The 19,719-nt window shown below is 36.8% G+C and overlaps 2 protein-coding genes across 5 annotated transcripts; one reads left to right on the forward strand and one right to left on the reverse strand.

Moving 5' to 3' along the window:
- The first annotated feature begins 815 nt into the window (after positions 1–815).
- LOC137940207 (ABC transporter F family member 5-like) lies at positions 816–5,315 on the forward strand. 2 transcript variants are annotated; one of them, XM_068785145.1, is made up of 9 exons: positions 816–1,908; positions 2,203–2,544; positions 2,721–2,861; positions 3,076–3,252; positions 3,847–4,002; positions 4,311–4,412; positions 4,523–4,651; positions 4,782–4,886; positions 4,977–5,315. In XM_068785145.1, the coding sequence occupies exons 1-9, from the start codon at positions 1,015–1,017 to the stop codon at positions 5,070–5,072; spliced, it is 2,142 nt and encodes a 713-aa protein (XP_068641246.1). In that variant the 5' UTR covers positions 816–1,014; the 3' UTR covers positions 5,073–5,315. The 2 variants fall into 2 exon arrangements, with proteins under 2 accessions (XP_068641246.1, XP_068641245.1); XM_068785144.1 differs by having other exon boundaries at positions 3,073–3,252; positions 4,977–5,314.
- LOC137940206 (uncharacterized) lies at positions 5,273–17,168 on the reverse strand. 3 transcript variants are annotated; one of them, XM_068785142.1, is made up of 25 exons: positions 17,021–17,168; positions 15,856–16,499; positions 15,653–15,777; positions 15,460–15,554; positions 15,073–15,312; positions 14,485–14,575; positions 14,149–14,200; positions 12,911–12,976; positions 12,025–12,179; positions 11,623–11,693; positions 11,224–11,418; positions 11,100–11,138; positions 10,229–10,336; positions 9,290–9,379; positions 9,057–9,132; positions 8,762–8,858; positions 8,576–8,645; positions 8,288–8,464; positions 7,956–8,078; positions 7,589–7,672; positions 7,207–7,391; positions 6,867–7,005; positions 6,720–6,779; positions 6,452–6,520; positions 5,273–5,711 (listed from the first exon to the last, which is right to left on the reverse strand). In XM_068785142.1, the coding sequence occupies exons 2-25, from the start codon at positions 16,431–16,433 to the stop codon at positions 5,598–5,600; spliced, it is 3,099 nt and encodes a 1,032-aa protein (XP_068641243.1). In that variant the 5' UTR covers positions 16,434–16,499; positions 17,021–17,168; the 3' UTR covers positions 5,273–5,597. The 3 variants fall into 3 exon arrangements, with proteins under 3 accessions (XP_068641243.1, XP_068641242.1, XP_068641244.1); XM_068785141.1 differs by having other exon boundaries at positions 15,856–16,505; XM_068785143.1 differs by lacking the exon at positions 12,911–12,976 and having other exon boundaries at positions 15,856–16,505.
- Between the last annotated feature and the right edge of the window lie 2,551 nt (positions 17,169–19,719).

Raw genomic sequence — 19,719 nt, forward strand, 5'->3', positions numbered from 1 at the left:
GGCCCACCAGAGAAAAAGAAGAAGATTCGTAACGCTTCTTCGTGAGACGTATCTATCTGCCCACCACTTGTGAAATTGATGGGCTTTTGTCTATCAAAAGATACAGCCCATGAGACTATCCTCCCATTTTCCCCCTGTTAGCCCAGAAATAATTTTGCAAGAAACAAGCACTTGTGGGCTATTGAATGTGGGACCTGTAAATGGACGGGCCCGACTCCCTCAGAAAACACCGTAACAGATTCCAACCTGATTGCAGGGAGGAAGGTGGACAACAGACGGACACAAGGACACGTGGGGAGAGATAATTGGCTAACATTTTTGCGGTCTTCGTTAGTAGCCACAATCCGATCTCGTGGCTCAGCCGCATCTGGCATTATCGATTTATTTCCGCTACATATTATCCCGGCCTCTTCGCGCCTGACTTTTACAAAAATAACGAACATGCCACTTCCCATTTGTGTGCATTTTTGCTTGTTTCAAATGTAAGTAGGTTATTTAAAAATAATAAAAAATTGAATAATAATTTACATTTTAAATTATTATTTTAATAAATAAAGTATAACAAAACATAGTTATTCTTCTATGGATCATATGTGTGTCATATTAATGATACATATTAGATTCGGTGACATGATATTGATACTGGATTTTAATTTTTTTATATATATTTAATTTACTCAATATATGTTTAATATACTAGGTTTTGTAGTTTTTGTTAGATATCAAGGGTAATATAGTACATCTACTTGGTAAATATGAAAGTAAAAGCTTTTTCTGATTCTGTATTAATATCTTGGGTGCTTCTTTTTTTTTGTTTCTGTTCTTTTCCACGGCCGGGGAATTTCTCTGCGACTCCTTTTCGTCTACAGAGAAATTCGTCGCCTCATATTGTTCCTTCGAAATCTTGATATTCGTCTTCAAATTCGATTAACTGTATATGCTGCTACGTCTCAGTGATTTAGTTCATTTTTTACGAGTTATATCAATCGTGTTGGAGCGTTTAGTTGCAGAAAAATGGACGTAGCAAGTAAGCTCCGATGCGTCGATTTTCGGTCGAGCTTCCTTACTGGTTCGGCTCTTTTAGATGCCAGTCAATCCAGTATTAGGCCTAGGTTTCGACCTATTACGTCGATTTCAGCTTCGTTATCTCATTCCAGAAGAATTATAGGAACTGGTGGTAAAAAGAGCGTATTTGATAATTGGAGTAAAAAATCTAGGCATTTTTCAAGTATTTCGGCGGTTGCTGTTGAAAATTCTGTTGCAGGAACTAGTGATATCGAGTCACTCTTCTCCGACACGTCTGGTGAGGAACCTCAGCGGAGGAAGAATAAACCAAAATCGAGTTCTGGTGCTTCGAGCGTATCCTCTGGCGTTAGGTTAGAGAATATTAGCAAGAGTTTCAAAGGTGTTACCGTTCTGAAGGATGTTAGTTGGGAAGTGAAAAAGGGGGAAAAAGTAGGGCTAGTGGGAGTTAACGGAGCTGGGAAGACGACCCAACTTCGAATTATTGTAGGGCAGGACGAGCCTGACTCCGGAAATGTGATTAAAGCCAAACCGAATATGAAAATTGCATTTTTGAGTCAAGAATTTGAGGTTAGCCCGAGTAAGACTGTCAAAGAAGAGTTTCTCAGTGCGTTTAAAGACGAAATGGAGATCGCTAGGAGGTTAGAAAAGGTTCAAAAAGCACTAGAGAGCTCAGTGGAGAATATGGAGTTGATGGGTAGGCTTTTAGACGAATTGGATTTGCTTCAGAGGCGAGCTCAAATGGTTGATCTTGACACGTTGGATGTAAAAATTAATAAGATGATGCCAGAGCTCGGGTTCACTGCGGAGGATTCTGATAGGCTGGTTGCATCGTTCAGCAGTGGTTGGCAGATGAGAATGTCACTTGGGAAAATCTTACTTCAGGTACTATCTTTGGCTTCATTTGTTTCCTTTATATGTATAACCTATTTTAAAGATGAAGATACATGAGTGAGTTGGGATTGCCGGAACCTTTCTTTTTCAGTATATAACTCGTGGTGATATTTGATGTTCTTCTGATTTTAACTATAGCTGGGGCTACAGGGATTCGAGTTTGAATTATGAAGAACCATTTTTCAGATTTAGTGCGTACGTTTATGGGCTTGTTTCATGAAGAATTTAAAGCATCATGATCAAGTTTCCCTTAGTTGTTTGTTGAAAATACTTTGCTGATGGCAGGAACCTGATCTGCTACTTCTGGATGAACCTACAAATCACCTTGATCTCGATGCCATTGAGTGGCTTGAGGGTTACCTTAAACAGCAAGATGTGCCTATGGTCATGATATCTCATGACAGAGCTTTTCTTGATCAATTATGCACAAAGATTGTGGAAACGGATATGGGAGTATCTAAAACTTATATGGGAAACTATTCAGAGTATATTTTAGCAAAAGCCGCTTGGATAGAAGCTCGGTATGTAGCATGGGAGAAGCAGCAGAAGGAAATTGAGCACACAAAAGATCTTATAAACCGGCTAGGTGCTGGTGCCAATTCTGGTCGTGCATCTTCAGCAGAAAAGGTTTTTTGAATATCTGCCTTCCTCTGTTTCCTCTATTTCTAAGTGAAGAGCTTATTTCTTATAGTATTTTCATTATTCTTTTGTGGTGTATAGTAACATTATATTGAGCAGGAATTGTTCAATCATTCAATTTTAAATCTTCGAATTGACCTCATCTTCAATGCTTTTCCCAACAGAAATTGGAAAAGCTTCTAGAAGAGGAGCAAATTGAGAAGCCTTTTCAACGAAAACAAATTAAGTTCAGATTTCCAGAGCGAGGCAGAAGTGGAAGATCTGTAGTTACTATAAGTAATCTAGAATTCGGATATGGAGATCAGGTGACTAGACTGTCTTTCTAGTTTTTGGAGCTGAACAATTTAGAGTAAATCTTATTAAAAATTAATATTTTCCTTTTTGTGCTGTTTTTTGTCAGGCACACTATTAAGATGTGCTGTAGCATTATGTTTTCAATCAGTTATTGCTGTGTGCGTATGCATGTACCCATTCTTTACTCCTTGTTGACAATTATCTTACTTGCTTGTCTGGCAGAAGTTATTTGAAAGGGCAAATCTTACCATCCAAAGGGGTGAAAAGATAGCCATAATTGGTCCTAATGGATGTGGAAAGAGTACCTTGCTTAAATTGATTATGGGTTATGAGAAGCCTAAAGGAGGTGAAATTATGATTGGAGAGCACAATGTTCTACCAAATTATTTTGAGCAAAACCAGGTATATTATTAGTGTTATCTGGAGCATGAATCTGTTACTTGGTTTGGGAATCCTGTCTGGTGTCTGATTTTGCTGTTTTACTAGTTAGAAGAGTTATTCTTGTTGCTTAAAATTGCAATATTTTGCATTTTTTGAGGCATATTGGTGTCTACAAATATAGGGTGAATATTGGTTAAATTGTCATACCTTGTGCTATGTTATGAACCGGCATCCTGAAACTGTACTCTGTGTTACATAGATCCACATGTTGATGTCCACAGATATAGGGAATTTGGTTAAATTTGCATGTATGCCAGTTTAACCAGCATCCCTGAAAGGTACAACTTATTTCAACTTAAAACTACATATTAGAACTTTGAAATGGCTGTACAAACTTGTATTGACATAAGTTTGCCAGACTGATGTTGAAAAGTATGTTGAACTCTTGATGTGTCTATTTAGACATGGAATGTGAAACGTCCTTTTTAGGACTTATCATTGTGTTTTATTTTTTTGTGCATGCACCAACATGAATAAGATTAGGGAAAATTAAGCTCCATGTCACCATTCTATTCATGTTCATGAAGATAATATGGAAATCAATCTGTTTGTCAGGCTGAAGCCCTTGATTTGGAGAAAACAGTACTTGACACAGTAGTAGAAGTTGCTGAGGACTGGAGACTTGATGATATTAAAGGTCTTCTTGGCCGTTGTAATTTCAAAGCTGACATGCTTGATAGGAAGGTTTCACTTTTAAGTGGTGGTGAGAAGGTTAGTGAGGATCCATCATTAGCTTTCACTTGCATGCACTTTTTTTAATGTAATTATTCATCTAGTTATTATCATCAGTTAAATAGCAGCTAATCTTGTGGTTGATGCTTTAGTTTAGACAACATTGATGTTCCTTAAAAAGAAAAAAATTGTTTTCATATAAGATTCTGAAATAAAATTAATTGTTTAATGAGAAGTAAACTGTTGTGAAGGTTTCATATTTTTGTAACTCCAGGTCTGCAGTTTTTGTAGCTTGTAGACTACTGAAATGGTTTGTGCTGAAACCCATATTTCCTTTTGGCATGCAGGCCCGACTTGCATTTTGCACATTCATGGTGAAACCATCGACCTTGCTTGTTTTGGATGAACCAACAAACCATTTAGATATACCAACAAAAGAGATGCTCGAGGTAAAGTTACTATAACTTGCTAGGGCCTTGGTTCAATCTTTTCTCATATTGGGTGATCAAGACCACACTACATGGAGGTCCATAATCTGCAACTTGCAAATGTTGAACAGGAAGCAATATCAGAGTATAAGGGCACCGTCATCACCGTCTCTCATGATCGATACTTCATTCGGCAGATTGTTAATAGGGTAATTGAGGTGAATGACAGGAACTTGCAAGACTATGCTGGTGACTATAATGTGAGTAGCTATTCCTTGCATGCAGTGCTGTTATAAGTATCCCATAGCAGTTCGGGTGGTGATCTTTTGGTCTTGAGTTTCACAATACATAGTTTATAGACCTGCTTAACAAGTCTATTTTGTCGTTCAGTATTATCTGGAGAAAAATCTGGATGCTAGAGAAAGAGAGTTTGAGCGTGAGGCTGAGCTAGAGGAAAAGGCTCCGAAGGTGAAAGCAAAGTCAAAGATGTCAAAGGTATTCATTCATTCCCAGCCTTGTCCAGATCATCCATCTGGTAAAATTTACTGCCTCGCTCATGTGAAATAAAAAAAAAAAACTTTTCAGGCAGAAAGAGAAGCTCAGAAGAAACAAAAAAGGTTGGCATTCCAGCAAGCAAACGCAAAATCGAAAGGACTGAAGAATGCAAAGCGATGGAAATGAGTTACCAAGCCATCCAGCCTGACCTTCAGTACATTCTTCTAGTTTAAAAGCTTCACACAAGAACATTACATCAAGATCTTACGGTGTACATATTTAAAAAATTCACGTTCAAGACAATTTAATGATGTATATGAAAGCTGAAGAAAGCTCGTTCTTAGAGGAGAATGCCTGTAATGTTGTCAAAATACCTGAATTAAGAAGAAAAAAAGCAAACTGTAATTTGAACCATTGTTCTCCAAATTTGGACCTTGAGGTACCATTTCATTGCATCTCTATTTGTTCAAATATAGGACTTCAGATATTTTAATTAAAAAATGTGAAACAAAAAGAATGTTTAATTAGCATAAATTACATTAGTACATATTGCCGGCCAAACTTGGATTAAACTGGCCTCCCTCCGTACTTTACAGGATATTTCAAAAAATTAGAGGGACGATTTGGATTAAGGAAATCGGATTATTAGCCCTCTTTCAAGTTACAGCCAGCCATTTTCAAAAGATAAACGGCTTTGCCTGTTTACAGTTATCAGTTCTCAAATCCAAATGGTGATCGCTTCCTGCTCCCCCCTTCTCCATATTGATCATTCCACTTCCTCAGTTGATTCATACTGGCTGCATCATAAGCTACAGAAGCTCCCACCTATTAAATAAATAAGACAACCATAAGATGTAATGAAAGAACAAACCAAGTTGTGCAATATTTCCTATTGTTTGGTACTCTTCGAATTCAAGTAGATGAGGATGTATGCTGATAGACTGAAGTTGAAGTCTCTAAATTCAAGATACAAAAAGATATTGAAAGGAAGAGCAATCTGCAAACTTTATAGGCGGGGTCAGATGAGATAAAACACCAATTTATTATTGTTTTTTGGAAGAGAGATAAAACACCACTTAGACTCTGGTGAAATCCATTAAGAAAAACTGAGTGGCAGCTGCAAGGTTATAGGTAAGTAAACACAATTTATGGTGTACCAATCTTACAGGAGTTATTGTGCCCATATAAACTAAAAAGACAAATCAGGAAGCTATTTCACAATTTGTATAACCACTATGAGTGAGCACCAACCATAATTCAATCAATTTCTTAATTTTATAGCATAGAAATTATTTAGTTTACTGCAAGATTCTTGTTAGGTTACAAATGAGTATACTCTTAACTACTAAAAAAATCAACTAATGTGAACCATCTAATTCTCTGCCATAATATAAAAATCAGTGATTTTTTATTAATCAACTGGTTATAAATTATAATAATGGTTTGACAATGCGATAGGAAGCACTAAATACTGCAAACTTGACAAAGTTACAAGGAAGTATCTCGACTATACTCTCAAATAGGTTCAGATACTGTTAGATATATTCACATTTCACAATTTTTACCTTAGCTTTTGCAGCAATGAAATCATCCAATTTAAGTGGCCTCAGGGCTGCTACATCACTCACTCCAACCTGTATAATAAATCACACTTCAGCCCATTCAAAAATAGAACGAAACTTCAAGTAATCACTTTGATGCATGCAGTTGCAGGGGTTGTTCCAAAGTGGATGGCATAAATTGTGCTGACACCCATAATAGACAATCTTTTAAAAATAATAACAATAATAATAATAGACAAGGGATAACATAAACGTTAGAACCCATTTCAACCTTCTTTTCTTCTTCTAGAAGTTCTTGCACAGGTCTATAAGCGGCTGCAATGCACAGGTTCTGCACAAGTAGAAACAGAGAATTAAGAGATCTACATAGCAGCTACGAAAATATGCCTCCATGCAAAATAAGAAAATTTGCATTTACCTTCAAATCACTTCCAGAGTAACCTTCTGTTGCATTTGAAAGTTCATTATAACCAAAGTTGGTATCCAGGTTTTCTTGAGCTAGAAATATTTTTAAAATTTTTCTCCGATTTTCAGCATCTGGGAGGTCCACATATATCCTACACCCAGAACATAACAGAAACTAATTGTAAGGAGAGAATAAGAGTAAAAATAAGCTAATTTTATGTCACACGTTCATGATGAGCTTTCAGACAACTTACAAAGCTTATTTTCATCATTTTAAACTTTAAGATTGGATCATGAAAACTAAGATCATTCCTAAAGTAAATAAAAGAAAAAAAACTGAAATTGAAGGATACCTTCTTGGCAAGCGGCGTATAACAGCATCATCGAGATCAAAGGGTCGATTTGTGGCACCAAGAATGAGAATTCTTTGGCTATCTTTAGTCCTCAGCCCATCCCATGCAGCCATGAATTCATTTCTCATTCTTCTGGTTGCCTCGTGCTCAAAAGCACCACCTCGAGCACCAAGAAGACTGTCAACCTGATAAAACCAAAGCCAAATGGTTTAAACATCTAGAGCATGATTGACTGCCATTTTTTTTTCTCAGGTTATGACTGCGGAAAAAAAATGAGAGGACAGCGCAGCAGCAAGCAGCTAAGAGCTTCCTAAGGCGAACCAGGGTTCAAATATGAAATTGTTTATCAGGACATAAAGCTACATGTGTTGACAAAGCTTACCTCATCAACAAAGATGATAACAGGGGCTAGCTTGCTTGCAAAGGAGAAGAGGGCTTTTGTTAGTTTTTCCGCGTCTCCAAACCACTATTTCAGGAATAATTAATTTAGTAGCAGGACTAGAAACATATTAATGGTAAGCCCAGAGCACTTTAAATGAGTATATAACCATGGAGAGAAATCCATACAGCACAGAAATGCTTCCCTTGAAATAGGAAAGTAACAAAGATCATACAAGCATGAATAACAATATCCTTAAAAAAGTGATAATGTTATGATACTCTTCAAAAATCCCATCCAAATAACATATAACACTACCTTAAAAAGAATTCTAGCAATGCAATCAAAACAACCTCATGATGGGAAGTACCTTGGAAGTAAGAGTAGAACCAGTTATACTTATAAAATTTGCTCCGGCTTCTGTTGCAAGGGCTTTAGCAAGGAGGGTTTTTCCAGTTCCAGGAGGACCAAAAAGCAATATTCCTTTGCAAGGCTGACACAAGTTTGAAACCATCACTAGTCACTCACAAAAATCATTAATCTTCCCCAAAAAAACAACAAAAAAAAATCAAAAGAATCATAGTTTCTGATCCTACAAAAGCATAACAAAGGGCACTGGACGTAAAACCAAAATCTGCAACACAAGATACAATCAGCTCAGGTATTATACAAAGACAATGATAGTAAGGTATCAGATTGTACCCGTAACAAGTTTCCATGAGAAAAGAGCTCGGGTCTCCTCATCGGAAGAATCACAAGTTCATTTAAGGTCCGTTTTACATCCTCAAGAGCACCAATGTCATCAAATTTCACCCCAACTTCTTCAGGTGGGACCACAGCTGAAACAAAGTTGTTCTCATAATCATCCTTCGCAAGGCTCTGCAATTCTCTAGTGAATGTCAGGGAAGAGCATCGCTAAGATTGCAACTAAAACAAATTAAAACTGAAGGAGATTTTTTGAGGGAATGAAACAGAAACGAAACTACGGACCTTCAAATTTTGTGATGGTTTCCGGGAAGCCATATCCTGTTCCCTTAGCCTTGACAATGCAACTTCCATACTTCACAAGACACAAGAATATTGATGCCATCAAAGTGTCACATCAAAATATATAAATAGACATATAAAAAGAAGAAAAAGAGCAACAAAAATAATAATCACACAAGGACATAATACCTCTCCCGGGGCAGTATCAGTCTTTCACCCTTCACACAAGGGATTGTGCAAGTTGTCAAGTACTGGTTTCTGGCCCAACCAACAACCTTTTCAGCTTCTGCATATAATCAAGTGCACCAAAAGATACAGTTAGGAACAGAGAAAAAAAAAAAATACACAGCAGTGCTTTAGTGTTCAAGTCAAATACAAAACTCTCAGCACAACAACCCCCTTCCTTCCTCACGAGATACTTGGGGGGGGGGGGGGGGGGGGGGTGTTTCTAGTAGGTGGAGCTAGTTACACTTGAGCATCTTACTCTGCTTTGACAAGATCACACCCTCTGTGTTTAAATGCAAAAGTTCCATGCACGATAAGTCATGCTCCTCCAGCACCTATAAAAGCACAACTTCAAAGAGTTCACCTACTGAAACAGATTACATTCAATATACAGACAATTGCTAGGGCAAGGCCGCCATTTCATAATTGTTATTATTCAGTGTCGTAAATGACAGATGATGACCCCACAGAAGTTGAAGCTACTTCATTTACCTTGTATAATTCACATAAATTATTCCGTGATATCACAAATTTTCTATCTTCTTCTATCTGCTTATTGAATATCCTCACCAATTCGTCCTCCTGCATGCAGAGTATTTACGTTACATCCATTGTCATAGAGGAATTATATAGCCAAAAATAAGCAATTATACATGTTGGCGGAGAAAACTGTCTCAAGAAACAATATGTGCACGTGGCTCGAGCTGGTTGCTTGAGCATGTAATGGGTGAATAATCCGTGGAAAGATTCTGTGTTGATCAGTTGCTAATAAGCCCCCAATTGGCTAGTATGCCGGGCTGGTTATGGGCCTAATACCAACATGGCATCGAAGCAAATCCAAACCCATGTCAATCAAATCAACACAACTTAGTTCAGGTTGTCTATGTAGGCATGAATGTGAGGAGAGTTTCAGAGGGTAAGCCCTTGTGTCAACAGCCCAAATGACCATATGACTCAAAGTGGTTTCTTGAGCATTGAGTAGGTGAAGAATCTCACATTAGTTTGGGCTTTAGATCTTGTCATTAGTAGTTGGGAAGAAGAGGCCTTCTAACTTTACAATTTTGGGTAGGGCCAGGATAGAAATTGACATTGATGTTTTTTAACACAAGGTGGATGAAGAGGTTGATTGTCCTTGCACAAGGTAGTTGCAAGAGAAGATTGACCTAGTCTTGAAGATGTCAAGCAAGTGGAGTAATATAGAAAGGATGCATAACTAATTTTGTCTGAATGATTCTAGCAATAGTTTCAGTTTGCCATATATTAGACTTGAATAAGTTGGACTTCAACTTAAAGTACCATAGTTAGTGCGATAACTCGACTCAAAAAGTGGATCAGAGAATCAAAAGATGAAACAAGACTTGAGCATGAACAATACATGGAATGCACAACTCTGATGTATAAGCAGAGCTCATGAAAGAAATTATTCAATACCTTAGGAGGTTGAATCCACAGAACATTACTCATTATTTTGTTTATTCCACTATCTTTTGATGTATTTGCTGCTTTCAAGCTCTTTGTAAGTTGTTTCAAAGGTATAGGCTGCACAAGACAAATTGCACTGGTCTAGTCAATTAATAAACAGAAGTATATGGATCAGATAATAGCAGTCAGCAGTATAACTTTAAGAATAACAACAGCACTAAGCATGCCTACTGAGTTTCCTTACATATCACTGAAATTTCACACAAATACCTTCAAATTCTTGTCTTTCAAATGACACACACACTTACACTATTTACAAGAACCCATCCAGTCCTCTTGTTAGATTCCATCAGTTATCTCCAACTACTGTAAGACTAAATGACCATTATAAAATTGATATTATGACTTGTGGGTCATTGTGTCATTCCTTCCATACAGTTCACAAATAATAATAAGGGACATATCTAAGAAACCTACATCGAAGTATTATCATTATTACAATAAATGGTTTTTAGGTGGGGCGGCAGCATTATTTGTGAGAGTGCAAATAGAATAAGTTTAGAAAGGCCTACAAGTCATAATATCACTATTATAAAAGCACTCTTATCCTTTCATACAAAAGTTAGAGTTTAACTTATTAAATTTAAAGTTTTACTCAAAAAAAAAAAAACTTATTAAATCTAAAGGTAGGATATATAGGCATCTCTTGTGATATTATGCGGGTGTGTGAGTAAAAATCTAAAACCCAGGGGTATGCAGGTGATTATGCGATATTTGAGTGGTTGCAAGGTAATTAACCCAAAAGAAAACCCACATTTATTTGATAATTAGGAAGGAACGAAAAAATAATGAGTGGCTTTAGCAGCCAAGAAAATAATACCAGCTGACCAATACGACCGATATTGGGAAAAACCATTGTCTGCCATAAACCACAAAAAATAAAAAGCATCAGAAAAGAGGCAAAATAACAGAACATACATAATCTGCAAAAGAATGGAATTTACCAATTTTTCTCTCTCCTTTGAACCTGTTTCCACTTTGTTTTGTCCACAAATGAAAACAACTGAACCAGATAATTGTTCTAACATTTCCTCAAACTTGTTAACAAATTCTTTACGATTTGACTTAGGCACTGCTCGGGATAACCATTCAGAAGAGTCGGGGAAGTAGACCACTACTGGTTGCATGGATGGTAACACCTGTTGGTGCATAAAAAATTTTATCATCATCAAATAAAATAAATGCAGCATTTCAACACACCTAACAAACCAATGCTTATGCTGGTTGAGCAAACAAAAAGGGTAAGATTGGGTACTCCTGAATAATTCCACTGAAATGATTTTGGAAAAGAATTATTGAAACGAATAAAAGATGATTAGCTAAAGCTCCTTGAGAATTTTCACCTCAAAAAGGGCTTCCACAGCAATGTACCAGTCTTCAGCCTGAGTTTCAGAATCAAGCTCGATATCCTCAACTGGAGAATAAGGAAAGTTTGAATAAATTATTTCATGCAAGGCCTTTGAAGAGCATCTTCAAATAACGGGAACCAAAAATTACATAGAATGTGGTAAAAGGGAAAAAAAAAAAAAAGCAGGTCACATGAGCACACCCATCTCAAAAAGGGCACCGAAAGATACAAATTAAAAGTTCAAGTTCAAGTCTTCACAGCAAAGTCGAAGGAAGAAAAAAAGGTTTTCTATTAGCAGAGAAGAACAAAGACAATTAAAAGGCATTCAAGCTGCAATATTTAGCTGCACTCCATCTAACAAAATACTATATTTTCAACAAGTGGAAAAAGTGCCGACCATCTATCCAGTAAACGGATGCCTTTGCAATTTCTTCAGCATTTGTTTCTTCATTCTTGCCATCTTTTCCCTCCATGTTGCCAGACTCAAACACTACTGCAACCTTAGCTCCATTTACCTCATACACCTCACCACGCTGACCATTTAATAAGGGCCTGCAAAGAAGGTAATATTCTAATTAATGTTGGGATGAATAAGACAGAAACATAATCTGTCTGTCCACGGTACCCAATAATAGACAAACAGGTAGACAAAAAGGGCAATGATCCATGGCAGAATAGTCAGAGACATGGAAATACAATAATGATGATCAAACACATGGAAATTAGTGATTATAGGAAATAGAAAATTATCCATTATAAAGCTGCATAATGACACTCGGCACAAGATCCACTTCAATCAGAACCCACAAGGCTAAAATTTTCTATGACACACTTGTTAATATTTACTTTCACAAGTATCAAGTAAAAAAATTATCTCGTTATAAAGCTGCACAATGACACTCAGCACAAGATGCACCGATAATCAGAACGCGCAAGGCTAAAGGTTGTCCATTTCTTTGTTACTTTCACAATCCTGATATTGTTTGCAAGCCTCACGAATACTAATCTTATGCTTTTCTGATTCTGAGCTCCCAACGGATGCTTGTTATGCTAAAGAAGCAATCTATAGTACTACCCAAAAGCTATTTCCACCCGTATTTGAAGCAACTACAGCGTACCAGTCCTTTACAATCCTAACAACAAAAATTTTAAAAAAATCAAAGCAAAATAGTAAAAAAAAACCCAAAGTTGAATGAACTTCACAAAAGCATTTACGATTTAAAGGACCACTTAATCTCTCCAATTGGTCGTTCCTAGATTGTAGGGAAGACTCATCAACCCACCTCTTACTGATTAATGTGTAAGCACTGGTAGGGCCATCAGTCGTAGCTATTTTCCCCAAAGAAATCCTGTGATGCAATATATATGCCAAAGATTAGGAGTGAACGAATTTACTTCATGATGGATTCCATAATTATTTAGGATTTCTTCAAAAGAAATGCAACCAAATTTGTCAATAAATGAGAAATGCCTAGAAGGTTAGCAACATCTTTCCCTAATACTTTGTTAGACTTTTTATGCTCTAATCAACACTAACACCATTTTGGTTTCAGTTGTTGACATGATATTTAATTCAATATCACCATCCTATTTGTACGTATATCCAACATTTCTCTCCACTGAAAATAAGAATCATCTCCTATTTTCGGGTCATCAAACATGTAGCCTTTTGCTACTAAATGAGAAACTTTTACAAAGATGAAATCAATACAGAAACAGAAACAATCATTTAAACACAACGAGAACATTTTTTCTCTTTTTTTGATAGCTACAGAAAGAAAATATGACAAATATACCACATATCGAAGCAACTAAGAATTACATTCTTGTCTTACTGTAACCAAATATTCTGATTCTAGCAACACCAAATTACGGGTTCCTTAAGCCAAGTTATGCACAGCTTCAGCATATTTATGCCATTGTGAAGCCAATACCAACCTAACACCATTCACATTCTAGTTTTATGGAGCAGTTAACGCAGATATTCTAATAGGAAATTGCAAACTCGACTTATGTGAATTTTTTCTTTTATGATGATAGTCTCACGAATTTTTTTTTAATGTTGATTATACACGCACATATCCCTTCACCCTGGTGAGACGTGAAACCAAGACTTCATACTGAAAAAAACCCCATGTTACCATTGAGCCAAAACCCCCAAGTCACAAACAGACTCAAATATTTAACTAGCAGTTACTCTATTACATTCTGTGAATTACAGAATATGATCTCCATCTCCTCTCTATTGTTAAGTATTTCAATCATCTTCTCACCACAACATTGAGAATTAAGAAAAATGCACGAAAGTATGCTGATGCCAAAATATTGAAGAACTTAATACCTATCCTTGAATAAGAAGCAAATAGAAATAGCTAAGAGAAATGACATATAGTGCTAAAATTTCAGACGGTGGAAAAAAAAATATGTTAAGCTAAAAATGTAATACTCAGATAGGAAACTGTCTACTATGTGTTTAAATCTATAAAAAGTATATGGAATAAAGATTATCACAGTGGAATACCTGTCATTAGCCTTTGAATGCACAGTAGCCCCCACATATTTTACCCAGTCTCCTGCCAACAGAAAGACAAATAAATAGAAGATCACGATAATGCAAGAGTAATATCTGTCTTACCATATCTCCATAAGAGAAGAAGATAAACATAATCAAACGTGATACCATGATATCAACACACACACATACAAGAAAAAGAAAAGGTTGCATAGAGCAAGTTAAACCATTTATTTAACTTTCCAAATAAATATTTTCTCAAAAGAGCAATTGTGAATTTGGCAGGAATTTCTCAAACTAAATAATTAAAAATCAAGACATGTGCTTAGAAACAGAGTAACTCACCCTTTTTGAATGGTTGTTTAGACTGTTCCGATGACTCCGCAGTTTCTGCCTCGTCAGATGGTGAAGTAAGTCCAGCTTCTTGAGATAATTTCTAAACATCTCAATCAAAATAAATATCAAATATTCAAAAACCACCACATGGTAAAGAAACAGAATGAGTGAAAAAAATTGACTTCATGGATCCACCCCTACGGTAAAATAATTTAAAACTAAATAAAATCTGTAATTTGTCAGTTTTTAGGACAAAAGGTGCACAAGCTATGCACAAGGATTAAAAATCATTTTCTGTTGGTTCATATGTAAGGAATAAAACCTAAATTTGCTTCATGTCTGCTTCCACAGAAGGTTGTCAGAAACTGGCTAGGAAAAAGTTTAAATGGGAAGTTCCTCCACCGGAAATAGTAAAAGATTGTCTTTTCCCCCATAAAATTCACCTCTACCCAATCCCTATGAACAGGCAGCACTAGTCCACTTAAGTGTAGCAAAGACTACTTGGATTACTCTTTGATAATGCATGCTGAAACTACAGATGAACAATAATTTACTGAAGTTTGTTGTAAACAAGTTATATAGCCACTTAATCTTCACCTTCTCCAAGTCTTCAATGGTGTAAGGCACTAGATGCTTCTTGAGGACTTCAACAGATGCCTTCACATCTATCTCATCCTCATCACTACTGTCTGATCTCACTTCACCACTACTTCCTGTACCTCCTTCATTCGATACATCATTTGCATCCTCAACTTCAGAATCAGAAGCACCTTCTTCCCCTGATTCTGCATTTTCATCATCTGTCTCACTTTCTGACAAACATTCTTCTCCAAAATCCTGCAATAAATCACAAAAAAGTTACATCATACATTCAGTTAATTTTTTAACATAAGGTCCAGTTAGACAAAATAGACAAGTAAATGTCCCTTTCATCTTATAATTGAATTATCCCAAGAGAAAACAAAGGTCCAATTCATAACTTACATGTGGAGCCAAAACACTGCTGTCAAGCACAAGCAAAGGGACCTGTAAATCCCGGGCAAGAGCTCTCACCAATCTTTCTAGGTAAAGTTCAGTTCCTGTACATTGGATTGGATGGTGAATGTGTTTGAATGAAGGATCATAAGAAGTTCAATAGAAAAGAGGATGGAAGATTGATGAGAAGTCCATTAAGTACCTGGAATGCTCTGAAGTAATATTCTCCCACTTGAAGAACTCAACCTAGAACCATATGCAGCAGCAAATCTTTTTTGCTTTAAATTTGCAGCAGCACACTCAATCAAGATGTTTTTGGTTTGTTCACTGATAACGAAATTAAACTTCAGTAAATTTGAGGTGAAAGCCACAAAAAAAGCAGAAAGTATGAAAAGAAAAACTTACGTAATATAATATGGAAATGTGTCCCAGGAAACAGTTATTTTCTCCCAAGGGACAACCCTTCGCAAGAACTCATTTTTGAATCTTTCCCTTTTGGTCAAGAAAGGGCTTTCCCTTTTTCTACTTTCAAAAGACAACTTCTCTTTCTTCAGCCAATCTTGTTGATCCTGCTCACCAAGCCTGGCATGCTCATCACCATGCTTCACATCTGCCCTGACCTTCTCTTTCCTTGTCCTCCCCTTATCAACATTTGCCGAATCTATTACAGGCACCTGTTTTCCTTCACTTGCATTCCTCCCATCTCCTTCAGAGCTGTATAACCTATGCGCACTATATGCCCATCTTTTAATATATCCCCCATGAAACCCTGTGACAGAATACCTCAAAGCACACCTTGGCAATACAAAAGGACCAAACCTAAATTCTTTGACAGAGGCTACAGTCGACGTGTGATCTCTATGAGTACTGCCATAACATCGAGATTGCAACAATTCTCTTCTGTTGCACCTAGACGAGTTGGTGCGTGATTGAAATACAGCATCCCATTTCTGATTTCTAAACTTTAATCTCCTTGCATACATTGGAGCTTTAAAGTTTACAAACGAAGAAACTCTAAGAGGGTGAACCCATTAATTCAACACAAATACCTGAAACTGAATAAGCAACAATCAATTAACAGGTCTCATAACTAAAAATACCGAGAATGCAATCTAATCTTCTGTTTCTCTGGCCACGAGCTTTTGTTGGGATTTAATACTATCTCATCTTCAATAGAAAAGACAACAAGTTCACACAAAAAAGCCAAAAGAAAAAAAGTAAATTCAGCTATGAGATAGAAACATTAACCACATACCGACATTTTGCGTCCGAAAATCCATGCGACATCAAAAAGTAAAATTTCCAGACATAAGAAAAATAAATCACATCATACATGGGAACAAAAAGCAAAGCTAGCCGGATTCACTCCCGGCATCATAACCAAAAGAAAAGTTTGTACCCGTCCAATAAAAAAACAATCGATAAACAATCGATAAACTCCCGACCAAAATAAATTAATAAATGTAAAGAGAGACGAAGTTACCAGATTCCAAACAAGCACTCCTGATGAAGAAAAGATGGAAAGACAGAGACGATATCCAATACAGATTTCAGCAAGAGAAGAACGAACCTTTCTATGACCTTCTCCGGTGGAGTTCGACAAGAGTCAAGCGAAAGTTTGGCGGCATGCACTTCCCTTCCTCCTGCTTTACCTCCCCTCTTGGTTTCTTTCGGGATCGGGTCGCTGTTAGCCCCTGGAACAAAACTCACTCCTCACCCCAAATACCTGCTGCAAACAGGAATTGAACCAGTCGAGAGAATACGAGAATTACCAGTTGAAGGTGCTGTGGACCCGGATGATCTAACGGCTTCAAGTAATATCTCCGCATGACATATGGGGCCAGCTCTGCGGAAGGATCCGAGGCCTGATATCGCTTTACATTTTCTGTTATAAGACGATTGGATCCGGAACGAGATCCGGATATAGTATTCGGATTTCGAGGTAGTCGGGACAGGTTAGTCCGATTTAGTCGGATCAGATAAAAACACGGTAAAAAAAAACCTAAGTGGGGTCATCCGAGTCCAAGGCATGGCTGCTAAGGTGGGCATGGATCGGGCCAGACCCGAACCTCAACCCAAAAACCTGAACATGAAGCAAACTTAACCCTTCTAATGTGGATTGTCGTTCACATTTGATGTTACACAGTGCAACGTGAAAGAGACTTTCATAGGTTTGAATAGATCATTTACCTCTTTTAGCCCACACTGTTCGGTCTTCATTGACCATATAAGCTCAGTCTGCGTTGAAATTTTTTCAGGGTTTTACGGTATAAAAACTTTAGTCCAATTGCTTGGAACTCGTGAGTCCAGTTATAGAACTCAGAACTCGGGGCGAACCAAACCTCCCAATTCAAGACTTTCCAAATCCAAAACGACTGGACGGAGTTATGAGTCAACATAGAAAAATAAAAAACCCCTCCTTTCCACCCTTGCCCAACCACTTTACTTAATTAGTTTGGTTCTAGACAGCCATTGACCAATGATACTTGGTGCACGCACTTGAAACTATGCTCGGCAACAAATCTTAGCCCAATCCCACTAATCCAAATCTGTTATTGACAGACCTAAACAGGAACCACCTTGTCTAAAGGGCTTCCATTTCTAGTTTTAAATATATTTATGGTATGTCAATAATGGTAAATTAAAATATTACGATTACATTAAGACTATGTTTGGAATCCAATCTATCTTAACTGAATAAAGTCTAAATCTGAATCCAATCTGTTAGACAATTTATCTTAACAGATTTCTCAGTGTAAACAGCTCAGTTGAATGAAGTGTTTAAAAACCCATTGAAGGGTGTATATCAATGGAAAACCATAAGAAACAAACTTAGTATAGAGAAAAAAAATTCTTTTGATCAAACTTTCTAGTTTTTTAGCTGATTTTAGTGGATGAAAAATTTCACCTCAATTCTTGTCCAACAAAATATTAAAAGAGTGAGAAAAATAAATTCCTCTTACTAAGTAGGAAAAAGTTGAACAAAAAAAAGCATAAAAAACCAGCCAAAGAGTATTTTTTTCCAATGAGAATTTTTTAACAAGAAATTAATTTCTATCGGCTCAACAGGATTCATACACGCAAGCCAATGGGTCTACCTACAGAGTTCAATCAAAACATGTCAAGATTATTTTTAACAAATGCTTCATGCGGCGCCTTATCTTTTAATCACGATCATTTTTAGAGTTTTCTACAAAGCAGGAGTCGTGCACGAACCCAAAATTCTCATGCAAATGAGAATACTGACAGGAATTTTCAACTCACTTCTTTGTCTGCAACATATCATGGATTCATGATCCTCAAGTTCATGGCCCTGTGGAAGAAAAAAATCTTAACTAGTTATCATTTTTACTCAGTAAGTCCAGATCAAGCACCAAACAAACCTGATTTGCAACATCTTAGGCCCACCTATTTGTTTTTTTTCAAGTACTTGTACACTTTTTTTCTGAAAAGAGTAAAAAACTACATTTGGTGTGGATCGAGTGCAAGAAGAAAAGGAATAGCTGAAAGTATAAAGAAAAAGAAGACTTTCAAACTGAAGAATGATTTTTGGAAGAAAGAAATCCAATGAGGAAATGAAAATTCAATCAAAGTATCTAAGTTCATTTTAACGTAAGCCAATTGGTGCAGAGTAAAAAGAACAAAAACCCCACTCTTTGTGGATTATGTTTCACATTTGAACCCATGCCACCGAGACATTTAAACACAATGGAGTTGGCCACTGAGATTCACTTTTCAAAATGAATACTGTAACGGTACATGCACAACAATCAAGGACAAGTCACTCACTGTTTAAAATCCTCAAGCATGTCTATATGGATTCTGTTGCAGAAGTGTTTAAGAGCCCTCTCATGGCTTCATTCAGATACGCCTGTAGCTTCTCAAGGTCCCTGGCAACATTAGAAACTACTGAAGTCACAACGAGATCAGTAGAAAATTTGATGACAAACTTAGTAGAGAGTGAATAGAACGTCTACAGAAAAAATTGTGGAGAATAACTATTTTCTGAAGAAAAGAAAATAGCAAAAGAAAGAAGCAAGAAGCATTCGTAACATCATCAATATCTATACACCAGCACATTGGAATGCAGTGATTAATATAACTGAAATTTTTGCACTCATGTACGTGATCACTCTTGGGATGCAAGTTAATGCAGTAGATCATATGAAATGACGTGTAATAAGAAATGAAAATTAAAAAAAATCCAAATAAACCAGGATGCAATAGCTAATCGGTAAAAAGAGTTGGAAACACCTTTGAGGAAGTTCC

Source organism: Aristolochia californica, unplaced genomic scaffold (genome assembly GCF_029961685.1).
Source record: "Aristolochia californica isolate CCGP_79_NKW_82.1479 unplaced genomic scaffold, dmAriCali1.0.hap1 SCAF_9, whole genome shotgun sequence".
NCBI classification, from domain to species: domain Eukaryota; kingdom Viridiplantae; phylum Streptophyta; class Magnoliopsida; order Piperales; family Aristolochiaceae; genus Aristolochia; species Aristolochia californica.

Bases quoted from the DNA above. Each gene is read 5' to 3' on its own strand.
- LOC137940207 (XM_068785144.1), top strand. From the start codon at position 1,015: ATGGACGTAGCAAGTAAGCTCCGATGCGTCGATTTTCGGTCGAGCTTC. The intron at 2,862-3,072 runs GTGACTAGACTG...CTTGTCTGGCAG, and splicing joins AATTCGGATATGGAGATCAG to AAGTTATTTGAAAGGGCAAA. The intron at 4,003-4,310 runs GTTAGTGAGGAT...TTTGGCATGCAG, and splicing joins TTTTAAGTGGTGGTGAGAAG to GCCCGACTTGCATTTTGCAC.
- LOC137940206 (XM_068785142.1), bottom strand. From the start codon at position 16,433: ATGTATGCAAGGAGATTAAAGTTTAGAAATCAGAAATGGGATGCTGTA. The intron at 8,079-8,287 runs GTACAATCTGAT...AACTTGTGTCAG, and splicing joins CTCATGGAAACTTGTTACGG to CCTTGCAAAGGAATATTGCT. The intron at 7,673-7,955 runs GTACTTCCCATC...TTCCTGAAATAG, and splicing joins GTTCTACTCTTACTTCCAAG to TGGTTTGGAGACGCGGAAAA.